Raw genomic sequence first — 22,850 nt, forward strand, 5'->3', positions numbered from 1 at the left:
TCTTTTCCAAATGAGTTTTAAACACTTGAATCCCTTAGGACTTCATCTCTAAAAAAAAAGAAGCATAGATAACTATGATGGCTTGCTAACCTAAAGGAGCATGTGAAAAACATGCAAAATAGCTTAAAACTGTTATCTAGGATAACAACACGATGTGTAAGATCTTTCCTATACTTTTCTAGGGGTTTAAGCATGTCTTGTATAATAATTTAAAGCCAAGTTTTATTAAAGTCTTTAGTGACCTTTGTTCCAATTTAGTGGCGTGTTTTACCACTGGTAAACCAGCTAAGAAAAGCTCCGTAGAGTTATTTTAGGTTACCCAACTAGAAGGTGAGTCCATATGAATATACTTAAAAAGGTTCAATCATAAGATGCTCAATGTGGAAGAGTTATTTAAGCTAGTAACCTTAAAGGTTTTAATAAATAGGGTAAATGAGTATGCTTTGTAGAGAGAGTTTTATGTCTTACCAAACAAAAGCTTGCTCAAGGTGAAGTCATGGAAAACCATATACAAGTAAAAAAGGTAAGTATGTTACGGGATGTACTTCTCTATTTTTATAAGAATAGCAATCTGAAAGGACCTTTTAAGTTAAATCATTAAACTAGTGGTAATTTAAGCTCAAGAAAAAACTTACAAGGGCTATCCCATGGGAATTTGATGTATCCTAAGAGGTTTATAACTCCCTTGAACATAATTATCATTGAGGTCCTTATTGTCATCACGGTAAAGACTTTGTTTAGTATCCTCTACCAATAAAGGTGACCTCCAATACAAGTACCTCTAAGAAGTTTTCTATATTTCACCAGGAAAAGAGGTGTGATATAAAAGATTATTTTACTTTTAAGAAAAAAAATGAATGGTTGATAGCCAAGTGCTTTATCCATTAATTTATGAAGAAATATCCCATAATGAGCAAGGTAAGGAAGAGTCTAGCCACTACAACCAAGTATTTCCCGAGATCAATATGATTTTGGGTGGTACCTCTGTAGGGAATGGCAAGAAATGACGGTGACAGTAAAAAAAAGACGACGGTGATAGTTAAAAAAAGAAGTTTTACCTCTGTTTGTTAGCGTGAATGCCTTGTTGTTTTCCATATAGTATTGACATGCTAGTTTTTCATACGTTCTCCAACCAGAAACTATTCCATAAGTTAGGAAATCTTTGATAGTCCATATCAAAGCCGCTCTCATAACAAAATTTTGTTTCCTCGAGATATAATAAGTCAAAGCTCTAGAGGACCATAACTGCGTCAACTCATTAATCAACAGTTAAAGACAAACATCTATATTCCGGCCTGGACTGCTCGGAACTGGTATGACCATAGATAAAAATATGAATTCCGGCCTCATACGCATCCCCAGTAACAAGTTATAAACCATCAGTATGACCAACCAACAAGAATAAGGAGCAGCAAATGACCCAAATGAGTTGAATCTATCTGTACATAACCTAAGACATATGTTCCTTGATTCGGCTGAAAAGTGAGGATGCACACTGTTAAAGTGTTTCCATGCTTCGCCGTTAGAAGGATGCACCATCACTCTATCAATCGCATAATGTAATTGGTGCCATGTCATATGCTCAACAGTTCTTGTTGACATGAATAACCTCTGCAGTCTAAGTGTGATTGGAAAGTATCTAAGTTTTTTATATGCCACGAGAGTCTTTCCCCTGCCAGTTCTGGGTTTGTAACGGGAATGCCCACATGTCATGCACTCGGTCAGCTCAGCATTATCAAGGTAATATAACATGTAGATGTTAGGGCACATGTCAATTTTCTGATATCCTAAACCAAGAGGTTTTATCATGGACTTTGCAGCATAAAAGTTCTCTTTCAGCATGTTCTCTTTAAGTAAAATGCTTCTCGTCCATTCGATAATTTTGTCATAACCGGCCTCACTCAACCTGTGATCTGACTTGATGCTGAACACATGTGTTACGACCAATAATTTACTGTGGTTCGTGCAACCATCCTATAATGGTTCGTCAGAATCTTTCAACAGATCAAAAAACCTTGCTGCATCTATATTAGATTCTTCTTCTACGATTAGACATTGACTGACATTACCTTCATCTATTCTCATTGCATCCATAACCATATTCCTGTAAGGATTACTATTGTCATTTAGAGCTTCATGCACGTTGCTAGTACTAGAAGTTGACCCAACCACCTGTTCTTCCATGCTCTCATCAGGAACAAATAGTTCTCCGTGAGCATACCAACACAGGTAATCTTCCATGAACCCTTTGTTTAGAAGATGCGTCGTTACAACATCTTGATGCAAAAACTTTTTATTTTTACACTTCCTACATGGACACCGAATATCGTCATCAGTAAAATTTCTTGGAATAGATGTTGCGAAATTAAATAAACCCTGAACCTCATTACAATAATCCATCCTCCGCAATCTTTGAAGTGAGTCTCAATACATCCATAAACGATCATCCATGACTTCTATCAAACCTCTATAAAATTATGATGACAACATGTATTAATTAACTATGTTACGTAAATAAATTTGTAAAAATATTAGTTTACCCCGATATTATCTAACAAACTAAAAAAACACTTATGTTAAATATTCATTATCAATTATCAACATCCATACAAATTTATACATATATAAATTTATGAAAATCACAACTCCGCAATAGAATTGATAAAAATTAAAACGCACCCGTTAAACAAGCTATTATTTATTTCATCACAACACATCTAATTTTGTGTAATTGAAACAAAGTTTCAACAATTTACAAACAAATATAATTTGACAAAATCTAAAACAAACTATAACAACTACATAATTATACATTCATACTATAAGTTGCTTTGACAAATAACAATAAAACAAGTACATACATTAACAAAATATATATACTAAAAAAACAATAATAAATAATAAAATTGACATTTAAATGTTAAAACTAAAAAGGATAGATTTACTTACAAAAAAATGATGAAATTCATAATAAATTAATCAGAGAACGGATGTTGTGACCATGTACAAAGTATAAGAAACTTGAGTGCTTGTGTTGAGAAGAGGGGGAGAGTTGGGATGGGTGGTTGGTTGTAGTTTGGGAGGGAAGAGTTGGGATGAGGGAGAACAAGAAGAAATAGAGGATGAGAGAGTCGACAGAGTGTGTGTATATTAGTTTTTACCAATGGAATCACCGACAGACACATCCCGTCGGTGATTCTGATGATGAATGGGTCACGTCACTGTACGGAGATCCCGGTTTGGATTCCTCGGTCATTCCATCGGTAACATCATCTGAAAAAAGTCCACATCATCACAATGTTTCTCCTTTTCAAAATTTTATATATTATGTCGGTAATACGGTCGGTATATACTAACGGAATTTTTCAGTTGATATATACCCGACTGTATAGCCGACAGAATTTATGCCGTTGGTAATTATTACCGATAGCAAAGGTCTGTCGGTATAGACTGAAAAAATTAGAGATAGAATTATATCCGTCGGTAAAAATTACCGATAAAAAACTTTTATTGGTAATTTCGTTGGTTTTCACTGATTTTCTAATAGTGTACCAACAAAAGATACAAGCTTACAAGTATTTCTTTTTCTATATATATTTCCTCGTTCACATTAGAATTAGAATAAGGTGCTTGTCACTATCAAGCATGACACAAACCAACATCCCATTTCTCCTTCTGCTATTTGTTAAGATCTCATCTCGTTAAAGTAGATAGATAAATGATTTTCTTTTTATTCCTAATAACATTTTTCATATTGATAAAATCATATTTTTTAAAATAAAAGGTTTGGTGATAGTTAGCATGATAAGGTGGTCTAAAGCTTTTCTAATAATTATAGCAATTAACAAAAATAAAACTACATGATAATGGAATTTTAAATTATTTAGAAAATCCTAAAAGGAAACTTAGGAAAAAAATTCCCAATAATAAACATATAAAAGTGGAAAAAGTTGAATTATAAAAAACTTGCTGTGATGTTTTTTCTAATTAAAAATGTAAATTATATTTGTTAGGATTTTATAATAAGACATAAACTTATTTGAAAAAGAAAATTAAAGACCTAATTTATGGTTTCAAAAGAGTAGCTTGTTTTGAAGACGTATAACTTGAATATTCTTTGAAAAGAAAAGAGAAGCTAATGTGCAACGTGCAATCTTGGCATGACAACAAACAAATTAGCTAGGGAGGGTTGGTAGGTGAAGCATTAAATTATGAGGCTAAAAATCACTGTCGGTCCCTCTATTTCGAGATATGCTAAAATTAAACCTTCGATGTTATTTTAGCCCAAATTGAATTCTTTTCTAAGAGATTTATGTGAAAGTCAACCAGTATTATTAATTGCTTCAAATAAAGGCTCCACATGCATATATAATATTAAAAATCATTAACCCTGAGGAGCAGTTTAATTGATTAGGTTTTAGATTTGTTTTGCAATGGTTACGAGTTTGAGTCATCTCGAGGCCACCAAAAGCTTGCAGGGTTATTAACTTCAGAGTTCTTGTGATTAGTCAAAGTGCATGTAATTTAGTCTGGATATCCAAGTTAATAAAAAAAATTTAAAATCATTAAGAAACACAATATAGTTCTAAAATCAATTGAGGCTAACAATAATATTTTTTATAATAAAAAAGTGTTAATTAGAAATATTATTATAGAAAATTAAATATGACTTATAAATCAAAACTAATTTTCTTCATAACTAATAACATAATACAATTTTTCTAGAAAAATATTATCTAATAATATAGTAGAATTCTGTTTAAAAAGTATCAACCTCAGCTCACATATTGTAAAGGGATCAGATTGACTAAATGGAAATAATAGAGTGACCAATTGTAAGAGAAGAATTAGGCCAAAAGTGAAGGACTGCGTTAGAAGGGGAGATGGATCACGAGATTCCAAACCTCCATGCCCCAACGTACCTACCACCTTAAACAAGGACATTGAGAGCGGTAGCTCAAAATATTTAATAAGAGGCTGAAAAATTGTTTGCTCCAACACTTCTCCTTCACAGCTCTCCTTGCATTCCTCTCTCTCTGCAAGTCCTCCTACGTGCTACGCAGGGCTAGCGATCAGTAAGTTCGTTCTATCTGTGTATCTTGTTTGTAGGATATTCTTCCATCTTGACCCCATGATCATGGGGTTCACGCACTGCTCCTGGGTAGAAAGAAATGATTTATGTGTAAAGATTTGTGTTGGTCTTAAGAAATGATTGATTATTTGCTTTCCGAAGGTGAATTCCTATAACCCTTTTAGAAGATTTAATAGTTTTTTTTTGTGTGGAAAATGTTGCAGTGGGCACGGAAATGGTTAACGTTGACGAGATCCCTTTCCCTCCACAGATTTCAATTGCAACGAAGCCATTATCTCTGCTTGGTCATGGTATAACTTTTGATGTTGCTCTCTCTTTTCTTTGATTTTATTCTCAAAATTGGATGGATAATCCTCGCTTAGATTTATTTCATTATCACCAACATTATCTAGCCGTTTCGAAAATAAATCTTCTCCAATCATTAGCCCCCATCATTAGCCTCTTCTTTGTCAAACTAATGGAGAGTGATCAGAATGTGCCCGCCGAATAAGAAACTTGCCATAAGAACACACACACGTCTTAGCTTAGTGACTTCTTTTTTTCCTTTTACCCGTACATAAATTCGACAAGGATTCTGTATTTCCTAGAATATTTAAAACATTTAGCGGTGGAAGTGGGTTTTTCTGGTGATATTGTTTTTATGGGATGGATCTGTAGCTGTAGTTGGTTCTGTATTAATTTGGATATTGGTTGGAACAGGAATTACCGACATCGAAATACACTTTCTCCAAATTAAGTTCACTGCAATTGGAGTTTACTTGGAGCCTGAAATTGTGAGTCACTTGCAACAATGGAAGGGGAAGCCTGGAAACGAGCTAGCAGAAAATGATGATTTCTTTGAAGCCCTGATTGCCGGTAATAATTAATTAAGATAATAGCAGATTACATGGTTTTGCAGTCACTATTAATCTCCATGCCAGGACAGGACAGGACTTCTGACTATTTCTCCGAGGAACATGGTATATTATTTGTGCTAATATCTCTTCTATTTTGGTAACTTAAATTCCAGCTCCCGTTGAGAAATTCTTGAGGGTCGTGGTGATCAAGGAGATCAAAGGTTCCCAATATGGAGTGCAGCTAGAGAGCGTGGTAAGGGACCGATTAGCAGATGCTGACAAATATGAAGAGGAGGAGGAAGAAGCCCTGGAGAAAATCGTTGAATTCTTCCAGTCAAAGTACATGAAGAAGAACTCCATAATCACATTTTACTTTCCATCAACTTCACCTACAGCTGAGGTAAGAACTTAGAGGGCATTGGAGCACTAGCTTGTTAACTATCGACTGTTTCATGCTAGATGGCATTGATTTCTGGCTATGATAACGTCTTTCCATCACAGATTGGATTTGCCACGGAAGGGAAAGAAGAGTCGAAAATCAAGGTGGAGAACGCAAATGTTGTGGAGATGATCAAGAAATGGTACTTGGGTGGAACCAGAGGGGTTTCAGCTACAACCATATCCTCCCTTGCTAACACCATTTCGGCAGAGCTGGCTAAATGAAAATGGGTCTGCGATCATGGGCGTTGTTGTTTATCTATGTTTGTGCTTTCTTGTGTTTGAATCTTTTGTCAAATATGTCAAGGAGTGAGGCTGCTTGTTCTACCCATTTTGGGCCAATAAAAATTTGAGTATCCCTTTGAGCCTTCTATAAATCCTCGCCTTTGAGCTCAACTAACGGGCTAAAAAACAATGGCCGCACCGAGGTGTCATGTGGTCGGAATGTTTTTGTTCATTTGCAAGTGAGATTGTTTATGGCTAAGATCCAGATTCAATGTTTTATAATTAAAGAAACTAAAAAGGATCAGACATTTACAGTCAAGTTAACCATGTTATAAATCAATCTGGTTGGATTAATGTAAGAACTGGTTTAATTTAAAACTTGAATCAAATGGTAGATTACAAGTTGTTAGATTGACTTGTCGAGCAGAATTTAACACTTATTCCTATGGTAGCTGAAAAGATCAGTGACATTAATTAAAGGGGTATTGCATTTAAATATCCCTACCTCCTTCCCCTCCCGCTAAAGGGAGAAAGAGTGGGGGGAGACAAAGGAAATGAATATAGTAATAATTGATTTTTATGAGTCTTGTTGCTTGCAGAACCTACCCATTTTTATTATGGTTATTTCGTTGTAATCTATGTAAATTAATTGTTTAATAAATAAATAAAAAGAGTTGTTAGACATTACTCACACCTTTTGAAGGGCGCATGTAGTGTCGTACAGTGATCAAAAAATTCAACTGTAGTGCAGTTTGAAGTGTTTAGTGGTGGTGCGGTTAATGGGGCAGTTTCAATTTCTTTCCTTACCATTTAGTTTTGTTTTTTTTTTATATTAAATATGATTTTTAATATTTTAAATGTTGTTTTTTTATTTTTATCTTTTAATATTTTATTTCATTCAATTTTGATCGTTTTTTGTATTGTTATTTTTTAATCTTTTCTTAATTTATTTTGTAATGGAGTCCCTTGTTATTTTCTTCCACTTTAGGTTACTGGTCCTTAAACTTTCTATTTTTTTTTATGGGTTTATTACGAGTCACATATTAGACAAGTTAACCTGAATTGACTTAGTTATTTATTTATTTAACTTTAATCCTTTTTCAGGTCCTTTATAAAAATTCTAATATTTTTATCCAAGTCTCACATCATGGCTGACTGGTTAGTAGAGTGAACATGAGTTGACTCGAGCTTTTTTCTTCGACATTTTTATTTTATTATTTTTTCCATTTTAATTTTTGACATTAGGTTATTGGGTCTTGAGTTTTGTGATTTTTTTTCTCTTTTCTTTGTTCGAAAGTATCCCGATCTCATATCTCAGGTTATGAATTAAGCAAGTTAATTAACTAAGGTTGACAAGGGATTTTTTTTATGTTTTTATTTATTTATTTAACTTTGATTTTTTTTTCTAGGTTTTTTTTTTAAAAAAGTATTTTTTATCCCAATCTCATATTGTGAGTGATGCGTTAGTAGAGTGAATCCGAGTTGATGCTAGTTTTTTTCCTTTTATGTTTTGTTTTTTATTTTTTATTTCAACATTTAACATTAGGTTATTAAACCTTAAATTTTGTAAAAAAATTTATGTGAGGCATCTTGATCTCATATCTATTGTTATATTTGTTTTTGTTTGATCTGGCTGTGAAAACAAGTATTAACAATCAAGCATACGTGAATTCATAGAAACATAATCTCAGATTCAAGTAATGCTTGTTCTAACGCAATTTTAGAAAAGAATTTACTTGTTCAAAAGTACGAAATTAACAAGCCCAGAAGACCAGTCATGTTGGATAGTTGTGGTATTTTAGCTTGGAAGAGACCATGTTGAATGAAATCCCGCCACAAATTTAGTGGATGCCTTAAAACTCTATCTCATAGGACAGATAGTCATAACAAGTTCCCAGCACTCACGTGTTTATTTTTATATTTTAAAAAAAATTATATTTTTTTTATTTCAAATTAATATTTTGTTTATCATTTCAATCGTGATAATATATTAACATTGAAAATAAATTTTTAAAAATAAAAAAATATTATTTTTATATATTTACAAATAAAAAACATTTAAAAAATAATTGCTTTGGCATTCACACCGTACTCGAAGCATTCAAATTCTGATTCTGGATGGCTTTATTATAACGATTAATGCCACTAAATTGCAGATGACGGCGGTCAAATATGTGAGCTTGATTTCACTTGTTATTCTCCTAGCATTACCGACCGAAGAAGGGAATCCTCTGTCCACTGCCTTCTCGCAGGATTCAAAACGAACAAGAATTCCCTTTCCAAAGCGATCAAAGAGTATTATTTTGTCCTGAGCACATGTACATATTGGTACGTATGTGGTGTCTTTATACAACGTGGTACTAGTGGCCGAAGTGTTGTGTTAGTGGACTTGTTGTTCACAAGGTCTCTAGAACATGACTTTAATTCTTTCCGGCAACGGATAAAGAACAAGAATTCTTCGTCGTAATCCTTCGAATCGAGAAAAAAACACCTCGGGGATGGATATGGATGAATTCAGATGCGAAAGGAGTGGTCCAAGGATGAAATGATGCTCAACATGAACTCTTAATCATCCTACAGCTATCCTCATTAGGCACTTGGATAATATCATCTTGCAGTGGTGCATGAATGAAATTCATGATTGTGGAAACATGCTAGACCCACAAAAGTTGAAAAAATTAAAAGGGGGAGAGAAAAGAAATGAAATTAGTTTGAAATTCCATTCCTTGAGCACAAAATCATGATTCCTTCTGTTCCACAAATATGTTCAAATGGCCATCAAATCCAAAGGGAAAAGTTGGACTACAAAGTAAGGTGGTGTTTTGTTGTTGTGATTATTTTTTATTTGAAAATATATTAAAATAATATTTTTTTTATTATTTTTAAAAAATTATTTTTAATATCAGCACATTAAAATGATCTACAAACATAAAAACTAGTAATTTAAAGAAAAAACAACTTAAAAAGTTTTTTGAAACACAAAAACAAATATACCCTTAATTTTATATATATATATATATATATATATATATATATATATATATATATATATATATAGTGCTAGCAAGGTTGTCAATTCTGTTCCGTTCCGCCCGGAATGACCGAAACATTCCATACCAATTCAAAAAACAGAACAAAACGGAACAAATTTCATCTCATTTTAAATCTCGGTCCGTTCCGGATTTTTCAGCTAAATTCCGCCCGAAACGTTCCTGTTCCATTCCACATGTTCCGTTCCGCTCTTGAAAAGCCATTGAATCAAATTGAACCTTATTCAATTTAATTAATTAAACCACCTAATTATAAAAAGCACTTTTTTATTACTATTTTCTATAACAATGATATTAATAATAACATTGAAAATTATTATTACTATTTTCATTAACAATGATATTAATTTTTTAAAATTAGATTTATCACTAATATATATGGTTTATATTCATGTTGTTTTTTTCATGTTTATACTTTGTAGGAATTTGAGCAAAACAAGGGATGCTTCAGATTTCATTAGCCTTAATAACATTGACCTAATTTTATATTTAAAATATTTGTGTTAAAACATTTTACTTTCATAATATTTTGATATTTTGTTTAAGTTGAATTACTTTAAGTTAAAGATCTATTTAATCTTGACTATTTAGAAATATTTTAAATTTTGAAATTATATTTGTTTGGCATTGTGTTTGTATTGCATAATTTATAATTAATTTATCTTGAATTTGAATTATGTTTGTTGAATATATATATATATATATATATATATATATATATATATATATATATATATATATATATATATATATATGAACAGTACAACCCCGAAACGGCACGCCGAAACACTCCGAAACTGAAACATTCCGTTCCAATTGAAAAAACGAAACACCTACCGAAACAGAATTGACAACCTTGAGTGCTAGCTTGGAAAACTATTCATGGCTTTCTTTTTTCTTTTTCTATGGGCAACCAAGCTCACGTGTTAAAGAAAGGGAAATAGTCATACGAAGAGCAAAGGGCTTAAGGAAGGTGGAGGCCAGAATAGTATCTGGCGATGACTTTCTAGATCAGAGCAAAGGCAGAAACTTTTGACTTTGGAACTTGGCCTCCTCAATTTTTTGCACACAGAAATCATTCCGGTGCTTAAGTAGTCCGTCCGGTGAGTCCGATTTTAAGTCAATTTTTAAGTCTAGAGAAACAGACACTGGTATTATAAATGATTTTTGAAAAGAAAATGGGTACATTTAATATAATAAATTATAAAAATATTTTAGCAGCCAGCTTAACCTGGAGTTTCATGACGCAGAGGTGTAACTCAGCTACTTTTCGTCGAGCCTTTCCATTGTAGCTTCTGTATTTATAAACTTGGTATTCTGCCTTTTTGACTCCTTACTATGCCTTCCAATTCCATATGGGCTCTCAGTTCAATCTCATCCCAGTGCTCAAACTTATTTCTATAATCTTTTTTACCTTTTCAACTGCTGCGTGCATCCTTCTCAGCTACCACCTTTTACCATATGTGTTCTTGGGCCTTTCTTTTTTACTCAGCTTCCTCTTCAACTATTTTCCCAGCTTTTTTCTTAACCTTGATTCCTTTTCAGCTTGTTCTCTTACAGCTGCTACTTTTTGAAAGCCTTTGTTGCCTTTTTCAAGCTCCAATTCAGCTTGTAGCTGCTTTGTCTTCTCCATCGGCTCATTTTTATTCTCTTTCTCTGGGACCCCATGACATGTCTTTCTAGAGATGTTACAGCTCCGTGCTCTCTTACCAATGAGTCACTGACTGGCCAATTGTTTCTCCATTCCAAGTATTGGTCATCAACTTTGAGGGTTCTTCTAGCTATTTCTTGTCTTATAAGGAATTTTGTCTTCTAATCCTGCCTAAATCTTTCTATTATTACTAGAGAGGTAGTTTCCTTGAGATTTCTAGAGAATTGAGTAAGTTCAAAAGTCATCAGAACAGTATCCAAATTGTCTTGACACCAAAGTTAGGGTGTATCTACTTTACAAACATAATTGCTATCATAGTGTCAAATCTTAACTAGCTTGAGAACAAATTAACTCTAAATTGTTATGCATTCAGAACGAACTATAACCAATGTGATTAACATTTAAAGATCACAAGGAACGAATTTAATTTATATTCCTGTAGAAAGGCATGTATTCACCGTGGATACTAAAAGCAAGTCGCTTGCCTCAAAGGTGTGAAGAAATTACACATTTCTTGACTGAGTACTGCTCCCTCTAATTTGTTCAGATGAACTAGATGTTCTTTTCCACGTCCAATCTTATATTCCAAGAGATCAATTTGTGCTGCTGCATAAATCAATCCCCTTCTAGATTATCTAGTGGCTAGGAAATGCCCACCTGAGCTCTGAACTTTTTGGAGGAACTGCAACCAGCATGCTCAACAGAGACACTTTGGAGAGAAATTTGTTAAATTGGATTACAAAAAGTTTGGTGCATTTACTATTATAAGGCCTTTCAACGCATAGCAAGTGGCAAACCTCCTAGGATCATTTTCTTATCTACTAATAAAGCCTGTACAAAAAAAGTACTGCCTCAGAAACCTCCATTTAGCTCATTCACTGAAGTTTCAGCCAAGATATCTACATCACTAAGCATAATCACACAAACAAACTGAACATCTCAAAAATTAAACAATAGAGAAACTGAGACCCTTTTTTTGCTTGTTCTTGATTTGGCGTTGAATCACTTTCAAAGCAGGATCAACCAGCTTCGTGATCTCCAGCAATAGGAACATCATTTCCCGGATGTCTAATCCCAACTTCAATTTCTGTGGCATCAGAACTTGCTGGTTGCTCAAGTAGTGACTGCCGGCAAGTTGGACAGGAGGAGTGTGATACCAACCATGTGTCAATGCACCTAACATGAAATCCATGGTTACAATTGGGCAAAACTCGTACTTTCTCACCACCTATGAACTCACCTAGGCAAATTGCACAATCTGTAGCTATTAAATGTATCCCTGCCACCCCGTATATAATCACTGGGATTCGTCGCAATGCGCTCTTTTTGAGGCCTGTTGCTGCCATATGTGCTGCAGTCTGATCAGGAGTCTCGAAAGTAAACCTCCTGCTACAGCGTATGGCGCATCGTACTATAGAATTGAGTCCAAGGGCACAAATTAACGCACAAAGCAAAGCTGCCAAGATGATCACCATGTTGGTATCGAAATTGGCCTCGCTGTTGTATATGTTGCGCGTCCTGCTTCCATTTGCTGCAGATTGTGTGCTTGATTCTGTCTCCAGGAGTAGCCGGTGTGGACGATGATGAACAGCAAACATAGCTATTATTATGATTCAATCCAACAACACCTCAGAAGTACACCAATACCCTCTTAGCCGAACTACAATTTCTTTAGACCTTTTATGAGTTCATGCAAATAGGCTGGAGATTTCATGGCTCCAGTGCTTCCTAGCAGCATCAAATCGAACCACAAAGGAGACTGCAAGTAGGGAGTTCATTTCACTCGTATATAGAGCAAGGCCTTCAATTGTGTTTGGTCCTGGATTTCTTTGCAGGTTGTAACAGAGGAATTTAAAGGCTAGTTCATGGCTTCTGATGCTTCAAGAGCAGGAGGTGAAAGCTAAACAATAAATTATGGGGTTTGCGGTTTCTTTTTTTGGTTCTTGTTGATCTGCTTTCAACCAAAAAGAGAGAGATGAGCCTTTTGAGTTATGGCAATGTCTGTCAAGATTCCAACGAGATAAAAGACATCACAAAAAGCATCTTCTTGATAATTTAAACAAGAAAATCAGGGGAATTGAACAGCTTTCTTGAGTCCTATTTCACCAATATAAAGCTAATCTTCTGGCTTCCAAAGTCACAAATCCTCCTGTAAGTTATTCCAAGGATGACAGCATGGATAAAGAGAACTATGATCATGGCTTACCTTAACTTGGGCAGATAGTACTCTGCAGCAGCAGCAGGAAAGATGAGATTTTTTCTGCTTCTAATTAACTGTGAGAGAATTGATTTGTTTGGGGATACAAAGAGATCAGGGCTGGCTTAATATTTTGTGAGGATTATTATACGGAAGCTATTAAAGCGTTTGGGAGCCCACTATTCGGATGTGACCATGGAAACTGGCCTACAGGTGGGAGAGAAGATACCTAATGGAAGAAAGATATTAGCATTAGGTTTCTTTTCACTTCATTATTACTTAGAGAATGACATACAGAAGGCTAAATTATAGAATCATGGGGAGAAAGAAAAAGAAAGCAGATTTTTTTTTTTTTTTTTTACAAAAAAAAACAAAACTATGGTACCTGATCCCACATAAGCACAATTAGTTGCTTAAGATTATGCTGATTCTCGAGCACCAAATCTTTCTCCCACTCATCCACTCTACCTTTAATTAAAAGGGGAAGTAAATTCCATGGCTCCTTTGTCATAGCCAGTGCCTCTCTTTGGATCCCTATATTTTTAGATGATGACAACACCTTGGAACAGCTTTCGAAAACATATAATTATTATTATATTATAAATATACTAAAATCCTCAAACATTTTATAATTTAACCTCAAAAATAAAAAAAAAATTGAGATTTTTTTATATAGCTTTTTCAACCTTTCTTTCAATTTTATTTTTTAACATTAGATTTACCAGATAGTAAACTTTATAATTTATTTCAATTTATTTTCTATAAAGTTATCCTGATCTTATAATCTAGATCACGAGTTTTATGAGTTAACCGTGTTGACTTGTTTTTTTTAAAAAAAATATTATTTTTTCTTAACTTCATCTTTCAACACTGTGTTAAGTGAAAATTAAACTTCATGATCATGATTATTTCTTGATTTGTTTTCTATGGAGTTATTATGGTCTCAAGATTCGGGTTACGAGTTTCATCCATCAACATTGAGTTGTTTGGGAATTGGATTTTAGATTTTTTTTATTTACTTTTTATGGAGTTATCCTAGTCTCCTTACTCAGGTTTGATAGGTTAACTCAGGTTGACTTGGGTCATTGTTTTGCCCTTTTTTTATTTAATTTTATCTTTTACTATTAGGTTGATTGAGAATTGGGTTGAATAATATTTTTTTTATTTACTTTCTATAGAGTTATCAAGGTTTCATGATTCGTGTAACTGATTTGTCAAGCTAACTTGAGTTAATTTAAGTCTATCTACCATGTTGTCATTTCAATACTTAAAAAAAATATCGTCTTGATTTTTTTTAATGAAACTACATTTTTTTTTGGTCATCCAGATTATTTTTATACCTGTCAAGTCGACTAGGTCACATTAAGTCAATACCTATATAGTTTTAATTTTTTTCTACTAAAAAATACATTAATGACACCTAGATATTTTTTTTATGTCCAGAAAAAATATAATCCGACCTGCAGCATAGCATAATCAATTATCTACTACTATACTATATAAATCCCCTTGGCATTTCAATGTAGCAGTGAACACTGAAATGCTAAGGCATTGTACACTTTGGCCCTAAAAAATAAAAGTTATGAGAGTTGTTGTTTTTTTAGTTTTCAATTTAGTTTTCTTTTTAATTTCATTCTTTAAAATTAGGTTTACTAGGTATTAGACTTTATAATTTGTTTCGATTTATTTTTTATGAAATTATCCTAGTCTCCTTACCTGAGTTTGATTGGTTTAACTAGGTTGACTTAGGTCATTGTTTTTGTCTTTTTTTTATTTGGTTTTATTTTTAATTTAATAAGTTGATTGAGAATTAAGTTTTATAATTTGTTTTTTATTTGCTTTATAGAGGGTTAAGACAATCTTATAACTTGGGTCGTGGGTTAAACTAGTCGACTTGGTTTTTTTTTCCCTATTTTTAGTTGATTTTTTGTTAATATCATCCTTCAATATTAGATTGATTGATAATTAGACTGTATAATTTGTTTCAGTGTGTGTTCTATGTGATTTTCTTGCTTTTATGACCCAAATCACAAGTTTGTTTTTGTTGACTTTGGTGATTTTTTGTGTCCCTTTTTTATTTTATTTTTTAATTTCATCTTTCAATATTAGGTTGATTGTAAATTATGCTTTATAATTTTTTTCGATGTGCTTTTCATAAGATTATCTTGATTTTATGATATAGGTTTGGAAGGTTAACCTAAGTTAACTCGATTAATTTTTTTAGTTGAACTTAGTTTTCAATTTCATTCTTTAATAATGGAGAGAATTGGGTTTAATATTTTTTTTAATTTTTTTTTATAGGTTTATCAGGGTATCATGACCTGGGTAACAGATTTGACAGGTTAACTCAAGTTGATCCAAGTCAATCAAATATATTGTCATTTCAATACTTAAAAAAGATGTCGTCTTGATTTGACATGGTTGTTTTTTAACCTGCCAAATCGACTAGGTCACATTAAATCAATTCCTATATAGTTTTAATTTTTTTTACTAAAAAACATATTAAAACACCTAAATATTTTTTATGTCCAGAAAAAGTTTAATCCAACCTATAGCATAGCATGAGCAATTATCTAGTGCTTGTAATTACTATTATTATACCAATAGTAGATGATTTTTTATTTTACATCCACCACAATGCTAATTTATATAAAAAAGAAATCTTCACTAATTGAGATCTGGAATAATTTAAATAGAACTTGGGATTTTGTCATTTGAATCAAGGTTGTCAATTTTGTTCTATTCCACCTGGAATGGTTGGTATATCTCGTTCAAATTTAAAAAATAGAATAAACTAGAACAAAATCCATCTTATTTAAAATCTCAGCTTGTTTTGAAAATTTGAGCTGGAACTTTCCAGTTCCATTTTGGTTGTATCGTTCTGTTTGGGTCAAATAGTGTTTTTTTTATGTTTTTTTTTATTTTGCAAAATAGAACCAGAATGGAAAAATCTATGTCTTTTATCTAATTTCATCTCTCAACACTTGGCTTATTAGATATTGAACTTCATAATTTATTATAGTTTATTTTTTCTTTATGATTATTTTAATCTCATGAATCGTGTTGCTAGTTTGACAACTTAATCTAGTTGACCCAAGTTTTATGTCTATTTTTTTAATTGATTTTTTTTTCAATTTCATCATTCAACATCTTTAGCATTTGATTAATTATGAATTATGCTTTGATATTTATTTTGGTTTATTTTGGTTTATTTTCTATGAAATTATTTCAGTCTTATGATTCAGGTTACAAATTTTACAAGTAAACTTGAATAGACTTAGGTTATTTTATGGTTTTATGATTTAGATTGATCTAATATGTTGTCGTTTTAATATTATTTTTTTAAAAATATTATTTTGAGTTTTTTCTAGTTAAACTATATTTTAATAGTCATCCAAGTTGTTTTTGGATAAATTAAATTGATCGGATCACATCGAGTCAACTCTTATATTTTTATTTATGTTTAAAATTTAAATAATATAATTTCAAGTTAATTTAATTTTGAATTTGATTCAAAAATATATTTGCTATTATATCTACGGACGGCAAACTAAAAATGATCAGAAACCAAAACATACCATTAATTTTAATGAAAAAAGTAGAACACCAACGGAATTGGCAACCTTAATTTGAACGTAGGATTTACATATTGGTTGTAAAGGCTCTGAAAACAATCTAATGATTTGGTATATAAACGCAGAGGCAAAAATGCCCAAAAACGCAGTAACCAAAATCCTCTCGACTCATAAGAAGCTGAAAAACCCACCTGCACTCCTCCCCCGATGCCAATGTGACAGAGCAAGCACGAACGAGAAGGAGAAGACAACCCACAATTCTTCTCCTTCTTCTCTCTTCTAATTCTCTCTTTTCTTCTTCTTCTAAATTAAAAAGTAAGAGAGAGAAGGGAAGATTGGTCCGTCCTTGTTAAAAGAAGAAAATTAGGCAAGATTTCTCCAACTCAGATGCTTCAGCATTTCCATTTCGAACCTCTATTCACAGGCAGGTCCACTCAGAGGTCCAATTCCGGGTCACCGATGAATTGGATCTGGTTCCTGATGACTTCTTCTGCTCTTATATGGACTTTGACAAACTTGGATCTTGTCTGAAACAGGACAATGCGGGTCATGAGCCAGCTGCTGCTGCTGGCAATGGGGTTCAATGTGTGGATGAGAAAGCAACAAATGTGAAGTTGAGGCATAAGTATAGCAATTCAGTTGATGGGTCTTCTTTAACGGAATCTATTGACTCAAAAAAAGGCTGTGGCACCTGAAAAACTCGCTGAGTTGTGGGCTCTTGATCCTAACGAGCCAAAAGGTACTTTCCTTTTGCTTTATGTACATGTTTTGCCTTGAATCAATCATTAAATAATTCTGTTTATTTGCTTACCCCCCCCTGCCCTTCGAATTTTATCTTATCTCGTCGAATCAGGGGGCTTGTAGTTTATGGCTAACTTTCTTCCTTTCTTCTAGAGAAAGCAATGCTCATGTGGAGAGCATAAAATGTTGCAACCAAAAATTAAGAAGCTGCTTAATTTTTCTTTCTTGTTTTTTTTTTTATATATATAAAAAAACTTCCAAATCGCTAACATAAAGGGAAGCTGTATGGAAGGAGCTCAAATCTCTTGATATCAAGGTGGGTTTGGTTGGGATTGAGGTTCAGAAACTGTTTGAAAATGTGGTTTAAATAATGTTTTTAAAAAATTTAATTTTTTTTAAATAAAATTTAATATATTTTATATGTTTTGAATTGTTTTAATATGCTAATGTTAAAAATATTTTTTAAAAAAAAAAAATTATTAACATATATTTTAATATAAAAAATTATTTAAAAAATAATTATTATCAATCAAATCCATATAAGTTACTAATTGATGGATTATGTAGTTTTGGAAGTATATGAGAATTCAGTGCATGCATGGGCCGCTCTATGCATTTAGGTACTGAGATTGCGAGACGTATTTCGTCAATGGATTCTAAAACTTATTACTGATGGGGATGTTGGTTTTGACATTATCAGGTCCTCGGGAAGCCTACAGTGGATGAGTTTTTCTGATTGATATCTTAATATCCAGTTCCTTTCCTCTCGTATAATCCCATCTTTTTACTTAGCCAATGAAGCTTGCCAAATTTGTTCTGTCATTTTTCACCTGGCGTCTCTAAGGTTAAGCATGTTTTTAAGTTATTTGTTTCTGTTGCATCAATGCTATGCGATGAAAAATCAATGCCATACATTTAAATGAAGACCAAATACATCTCTTCCAAAAGTTTGAATAAGAACTCCAGGTATGAATTGGCTTTTAATGCTTTACTACCTTAATATCTCAGGGTTTTTTTTTTTTTTAACATTTCTTAGGTTACTTCTTTTTCTGAATATGAACCCTTTGACTTTACAACAATGAGCTAGGAAACTATCGAAAGCTTTTCATGGTATTTTATTTTTATTAATTTATCTCAAATTATCTATTTTTTGAAGTATATTATGTAGCCTGTCCATGATACTCTAAAGAGTGATTCTTTATTAATCATGGAATTGCTTTTGATTGATCTGATTTACATGCAGATGAATAAAAAAGTATAAATTCTATAAATTTCCTCTGAAACTATCTAGGATTATGGCCAATAGGCAGTCTCCTGCTCGTTTGAAAGAGAGCCCGATATCGTATGTATCCGAACTCGAAAGAAAAGTGCATACCAACTTACACTATTCCATGTTTGGCAATGATGCACAAGTCTTGTATGCTTTGAAGGCTATGAATAAGAGTTTCTAAGTCTCTAAACTGCCATTAATTTTGGTCTTGTGTTCTCATTTCAGAGGGATACATCAAGTCTGACTACTGAGAACTCAGAGCTTAAGCTTCGATTACAAGCTATGGAACAACAGGCTGAATTACATGACGGTATGCTTTTACTTTGCTCTGCTTTAATTGCTAATCCCTTCTCTATTGTTGGATGCATCTTTCTTGGAAAGTTCTTAGTAGACAATTTAGCATTTTATGCAGTGGAGGCTGTTATGCTGTTCTGGTGTAACACATGCCTCCAAAAAATGGTGCTACTTGTAAGTCCAAAGCATATGTTTCCTAAATAATGATTGTCATTCAACTTGTCATTACCAATTATGATGGTGTTTCTAGCAGGCACATCAACTTGATTCACTATCTGTAATGTTTTCTCTTTAGATATCACTAACATACTAGATGTGCTTTCTAGCTTAGATTTTATGGTCTATATCCACCAATATGCAATGAGATATAAAGTCAACCCACTTGCACTTTTGTTTTTGTCGGGTATCATTGTTCTCTGGTTATTTTCTTTCATTTGAGTTATAGAACAGGAAGTTTCTTGACTGTGTTTTTGGTTGTATGATTCTGATATATAGCTCTGAATGAAGCATTGAAGAAGGAAATAGAGACTCAAGTTTGCTACTGGAGAAATTATGGCACCAACAGATAGCTATAATTTGGGGATGCATCATATTCCATATAACCATTCTCTCATGCTTTCACCTAAGCCATATCAACGGTCAGTTCATGGTTGAGGAGGTATTTGAGAGTGGGGTAATAATTTTTTTTTAATGTATTTTTTATTTATAAAGTTATCAGAATATATATTTTTTAATAAATTATTTTTTATATTATCATACTACAACGATAAAAAAAAATATAAAATATTAATTTTTTTTTAAAAAATCAATTTTTATGAAACGTTATTTCACCCTTAAACATTCAAACCCCACAGTTTCATCATCTCCGGTCTAACTTGTCACCTCATCAGCCAGAGATTGCTGCTTCCCCTTCTCATGCCTTGCCAGAGATGTTGCTACAGGATCCTCTCACATAGTTGCAGGGGCTTGATATCAGCAGCAGAGCTAGATCTGAATGCCCCCCAATTTCCGCCAGTGAAGAACTTCATTACAGAATCTCTTGAGGATTTATCTATGTTCAATTTCATATATACACTACTGGTCATCGCGATTCGTGCTCAATTCAAATCCAAATACTGTTTCTAAACCTTCGTACTTTAATATTCAATTCATATCCATACTCCTAAACACACTTCAGGCTTTCATGCTTCCAGAGCGTTTGTTGTTTTGGATGATGCCAAACCCCAGTTTACAAATTATCTGTTCTACCCCACTTCAAGTCAATATCCTTGGTTTCTCCATTACAGGTGTCCTCCTCATTCCATTTGCTTGCAGCTTGTATATTTGGCAGACTTACTAGTAGAAGAGGGAGGGGAGAGCTGTGATTTGGAAAAAGAAAACACAGACAAGCAATGGCTGTGTTGTTGATTGGTTGGCTACCCATGCTCATTCCTTATATATGGGAGGTTATGGAAGCTCCTGTGGGTTATCTTAGTTTGATTTTTGAATGATATTAGTGGGGTTAGTAGTTAGTACCCCTACGATGATTCCTTTGTAATAATTCCTTAGGGCATTGCCCTCCCTTTGACCCAAAGAAGAAGAAGAAGAAGAAGAAGAAATAAATGGCGGAGGGTATGCCTAAGCTGTATGAGTTACAATCACAGGCCTTAAGGTTAGGTTTTGTTTAGACCTTTAGTTTTGGGTTCCCTTGGGTGGGTTGAGTAAGAAAATGATGAGCCTGGTGTGAAAAATCCTCTCCTCAGGCTCGACCTATAGCTCTCTCGGAAGTCTATTGAGCAATCCATCCCATTATCAGGTTTAGAAGCAACCCTAAAGGACGAGTGAAGTTATATTATTTTGTAATGCGATTGATGGTATTTTTGTTAAAATATTTTTTAATTAAATATATATATGAACTTTTTGATATTATCATATCATGAAAAATATTTTAAAAATATTTTTTTTATATTTTTTTTAAGTGAATGAAATTTGAAAAAAGGAGGTTAAACTGCATTATTAAAGAAAAAAAAGGAAATTGCCATTGAATTCACTTTTCACAACTAAAAGAACAATAAGTTTTATAAAATTATTTTCTTTGACTATTTTATTTGTTTTTTTACTTTTAATCCCAAAAAAATTCAATTCCTTGTACAATTTCTAAAAAATCCCTTAAAACATGAATTATTGATTAAAAGCTTTAAAACCCTTTCCTTTTCATTTTTTCATGGGAAGTAAAATGCTCTTAGAACAGAAAATGAATTATTACCTCAATAATCATAAGAAATCAAATTTAAAGTTTTAGTTTTTATTGTTCGATGAAAGTTTGAATCTCAAATAATAGCTTCAAAAAAAATGAAATTTTAATACAAAAGAATTTGCAATATCTACATTCTAAATTTAAGAATGAACATTTTATATAGATAAAAAAAATATTACTATATAATTTAAGCCAACACAATAAATTTGTTGGATAGATTAATTGTACAATTAATGTTATACATGTTAAGAGTGGAATATGAAGCATTTTATAGTAAAAAATAATTATCTTATTGCATTAGAATAGTTATCAAACCCATTTCATTTTTGATCCGGCCGAAGATCTTGGTAGTGGGCTTGTTAGTCTAACAAAAAAACAATATTATTTTTAAAAAATAAAAAGAAAAAATTTAAAATGATATCTTTTAAAAAATCTACTGGTCACTCAAAGTTGACTTGGTCAACTTCCAAAATAATTTTTAAGAAAGCTCAACTTAAACTCGGTTAGGTTTTGTGTTAACCTGGTCAAGTCAGATTAAATTTAATAATGTAAAGATAATAAGTAACTAGATACATGTTGTATGAACATATAGTAAAAATAAGGATAATTAAATGGATCTAAAAATATCATAAAGATATTAAAGTTCAAATAAAACCTAATAAATAAAAGAGATCACTAAAACATCAAGGCTCACTTATGATGAAAACTTATCACTAAAAAACTAAGGATCAAAATAGATCATTAAAAAATTAATTAAGGTTTTTAGATTAAAAAATATAAAAAAACTAGATACTATACTAAGAAAAGTGGTAAAAAAAAGCAATAAAAGTCATGGATACAGATAGAGAATAAAAATCATAAAGAAAATTATTAAAAGAGCTTGTGAAAGAACATATGTTGTAGTAGCCACCAAGGGCAGAGGCATGTATGGGCTCGGGTGGGCTCTAGTTCAGGTCGAGATTTTATTAATATTTTTTTACTATTTTTATGTAAAGAAAATTTGAAATTTTTAATTGAAGTATCAAAAAATTCTAAAATTTTACTTGGAGCCTTTTAATATGATGTTTTAGCTTGGGTTAAAATTTCAAAATTTTTTGAGAAATTCAGAAATTTGATAAAAAAATCGCAATTTGACCAGTTTTACGTTATTTGATGTAATTTCAATCTGACCATCAGATTGAGCTAAAATTTTACGAGGTTTCTTAAAATATATTGAATAAAATCTGGTTAAAATTTTAGGATAAA

General features: G+C 32.5%; 2 protein-coding genes and 2 long non-coding RNA genes across 7 annotated transcripts; 2 read left to right on the forward strand and 2 right to left on the reverse strand.

Moving 5' to 3' along the window:
- The first annotated feature begins 4,914 nt into the window (after window positions 1-4,914).
- LOC133706174 (chalcone isomerase-like protein 2) lies at window positions 4,915-6,743 on the forward strand. The gene is made up of 5 exons (XM_062131650.1): window positions 4,915-5,075; window positions 5,296-5,382; window positions 5,792-5,947; window positions 6,102-6,328; window positions 6,430-6,743. Coding segments are annotated over exons 1-5 (633 nt in total). The 5' UTR covers window positions 4,915-5,074; the 3' UTR covers window positions 6,592-6,743.
- A 5,280-nt stretch (window positions 6,744-12,023) lies between these two features.
- On the reverse strand, window positions 12,024-12,905 carry LOC133668687 (RING-H2 finger protein ATL74-like; the record flags this gene model as incomplete). The annotated part of the gene is made up of 1 exon (XM_062088639.1): window positions 12,024-12,905. A coding segment is annotated over one exon (594 nt), but the record flags the coding sequence as incomplete, so codon positions are not given.
- A 417-nt stretch (window positions 12,906-13,322) lies between these two features.
- On the reverse strand, window positions 13,323-14,028 carry LOC133668085 (uncharacterized). Its single transcript, XR_009833635.1, has 2 exons — window positions 13,875-14,028; window positions 13,323-13,718 (listed from the first exon to the last, which is right to left on the reverse strand). It is a non-coding gene; the product is annotated as an uncharacterized LOC133668085 (long non-coding RNA).
- A 3,035-nt stretch (window positions 14,029-17,063) lies between these two features.
- LOC133668269 (uncharacterized) lies at window positions 17,064-21,280 on the forward strand. Of its 4 annotated transcripts, none has more exons than XR_009833660.1 (5): window positions 17,064-17,803; window positions 18,506-18,915; window positions 19,049-19,198; window positions 19,301-19,385; window positions 19,865-21,280. It is a non-coding gene; the product is annotated as an uncharacterized LOC133668269 (long non-coding RNA). The 4 variants fall into 4 exon arrangements; XR_009833661.1 differs by having other exon boundaries at window positions 17,066-17,803; window positions 18,506-19,198; window positions 19,865-20,027; window positions 20,260-21,280; XR_009833662.1 differs by having other exon boundaries at window positions 17,066-17,803; window positions 18,506-19,198; window positions 19,865-20,007; window positions 20,260-21,280.
- Window positions 21,281-22,850: the final 1,570 nt, after the last annotated feature.

Source organism: Populus nigra, chromosome 11, assembly GCF_951802175.1.
Source record: "Populus nigra chromosome 11, ddPopNigr1.1, whole genome shotgun sequence".
Classification (NCBI taxonomy): Eukaryota; Viridiplantae; Streptophyta; class Magnoliopsida; order Malpighiales; family Salicaceae; genus Populus; species Populus nigra.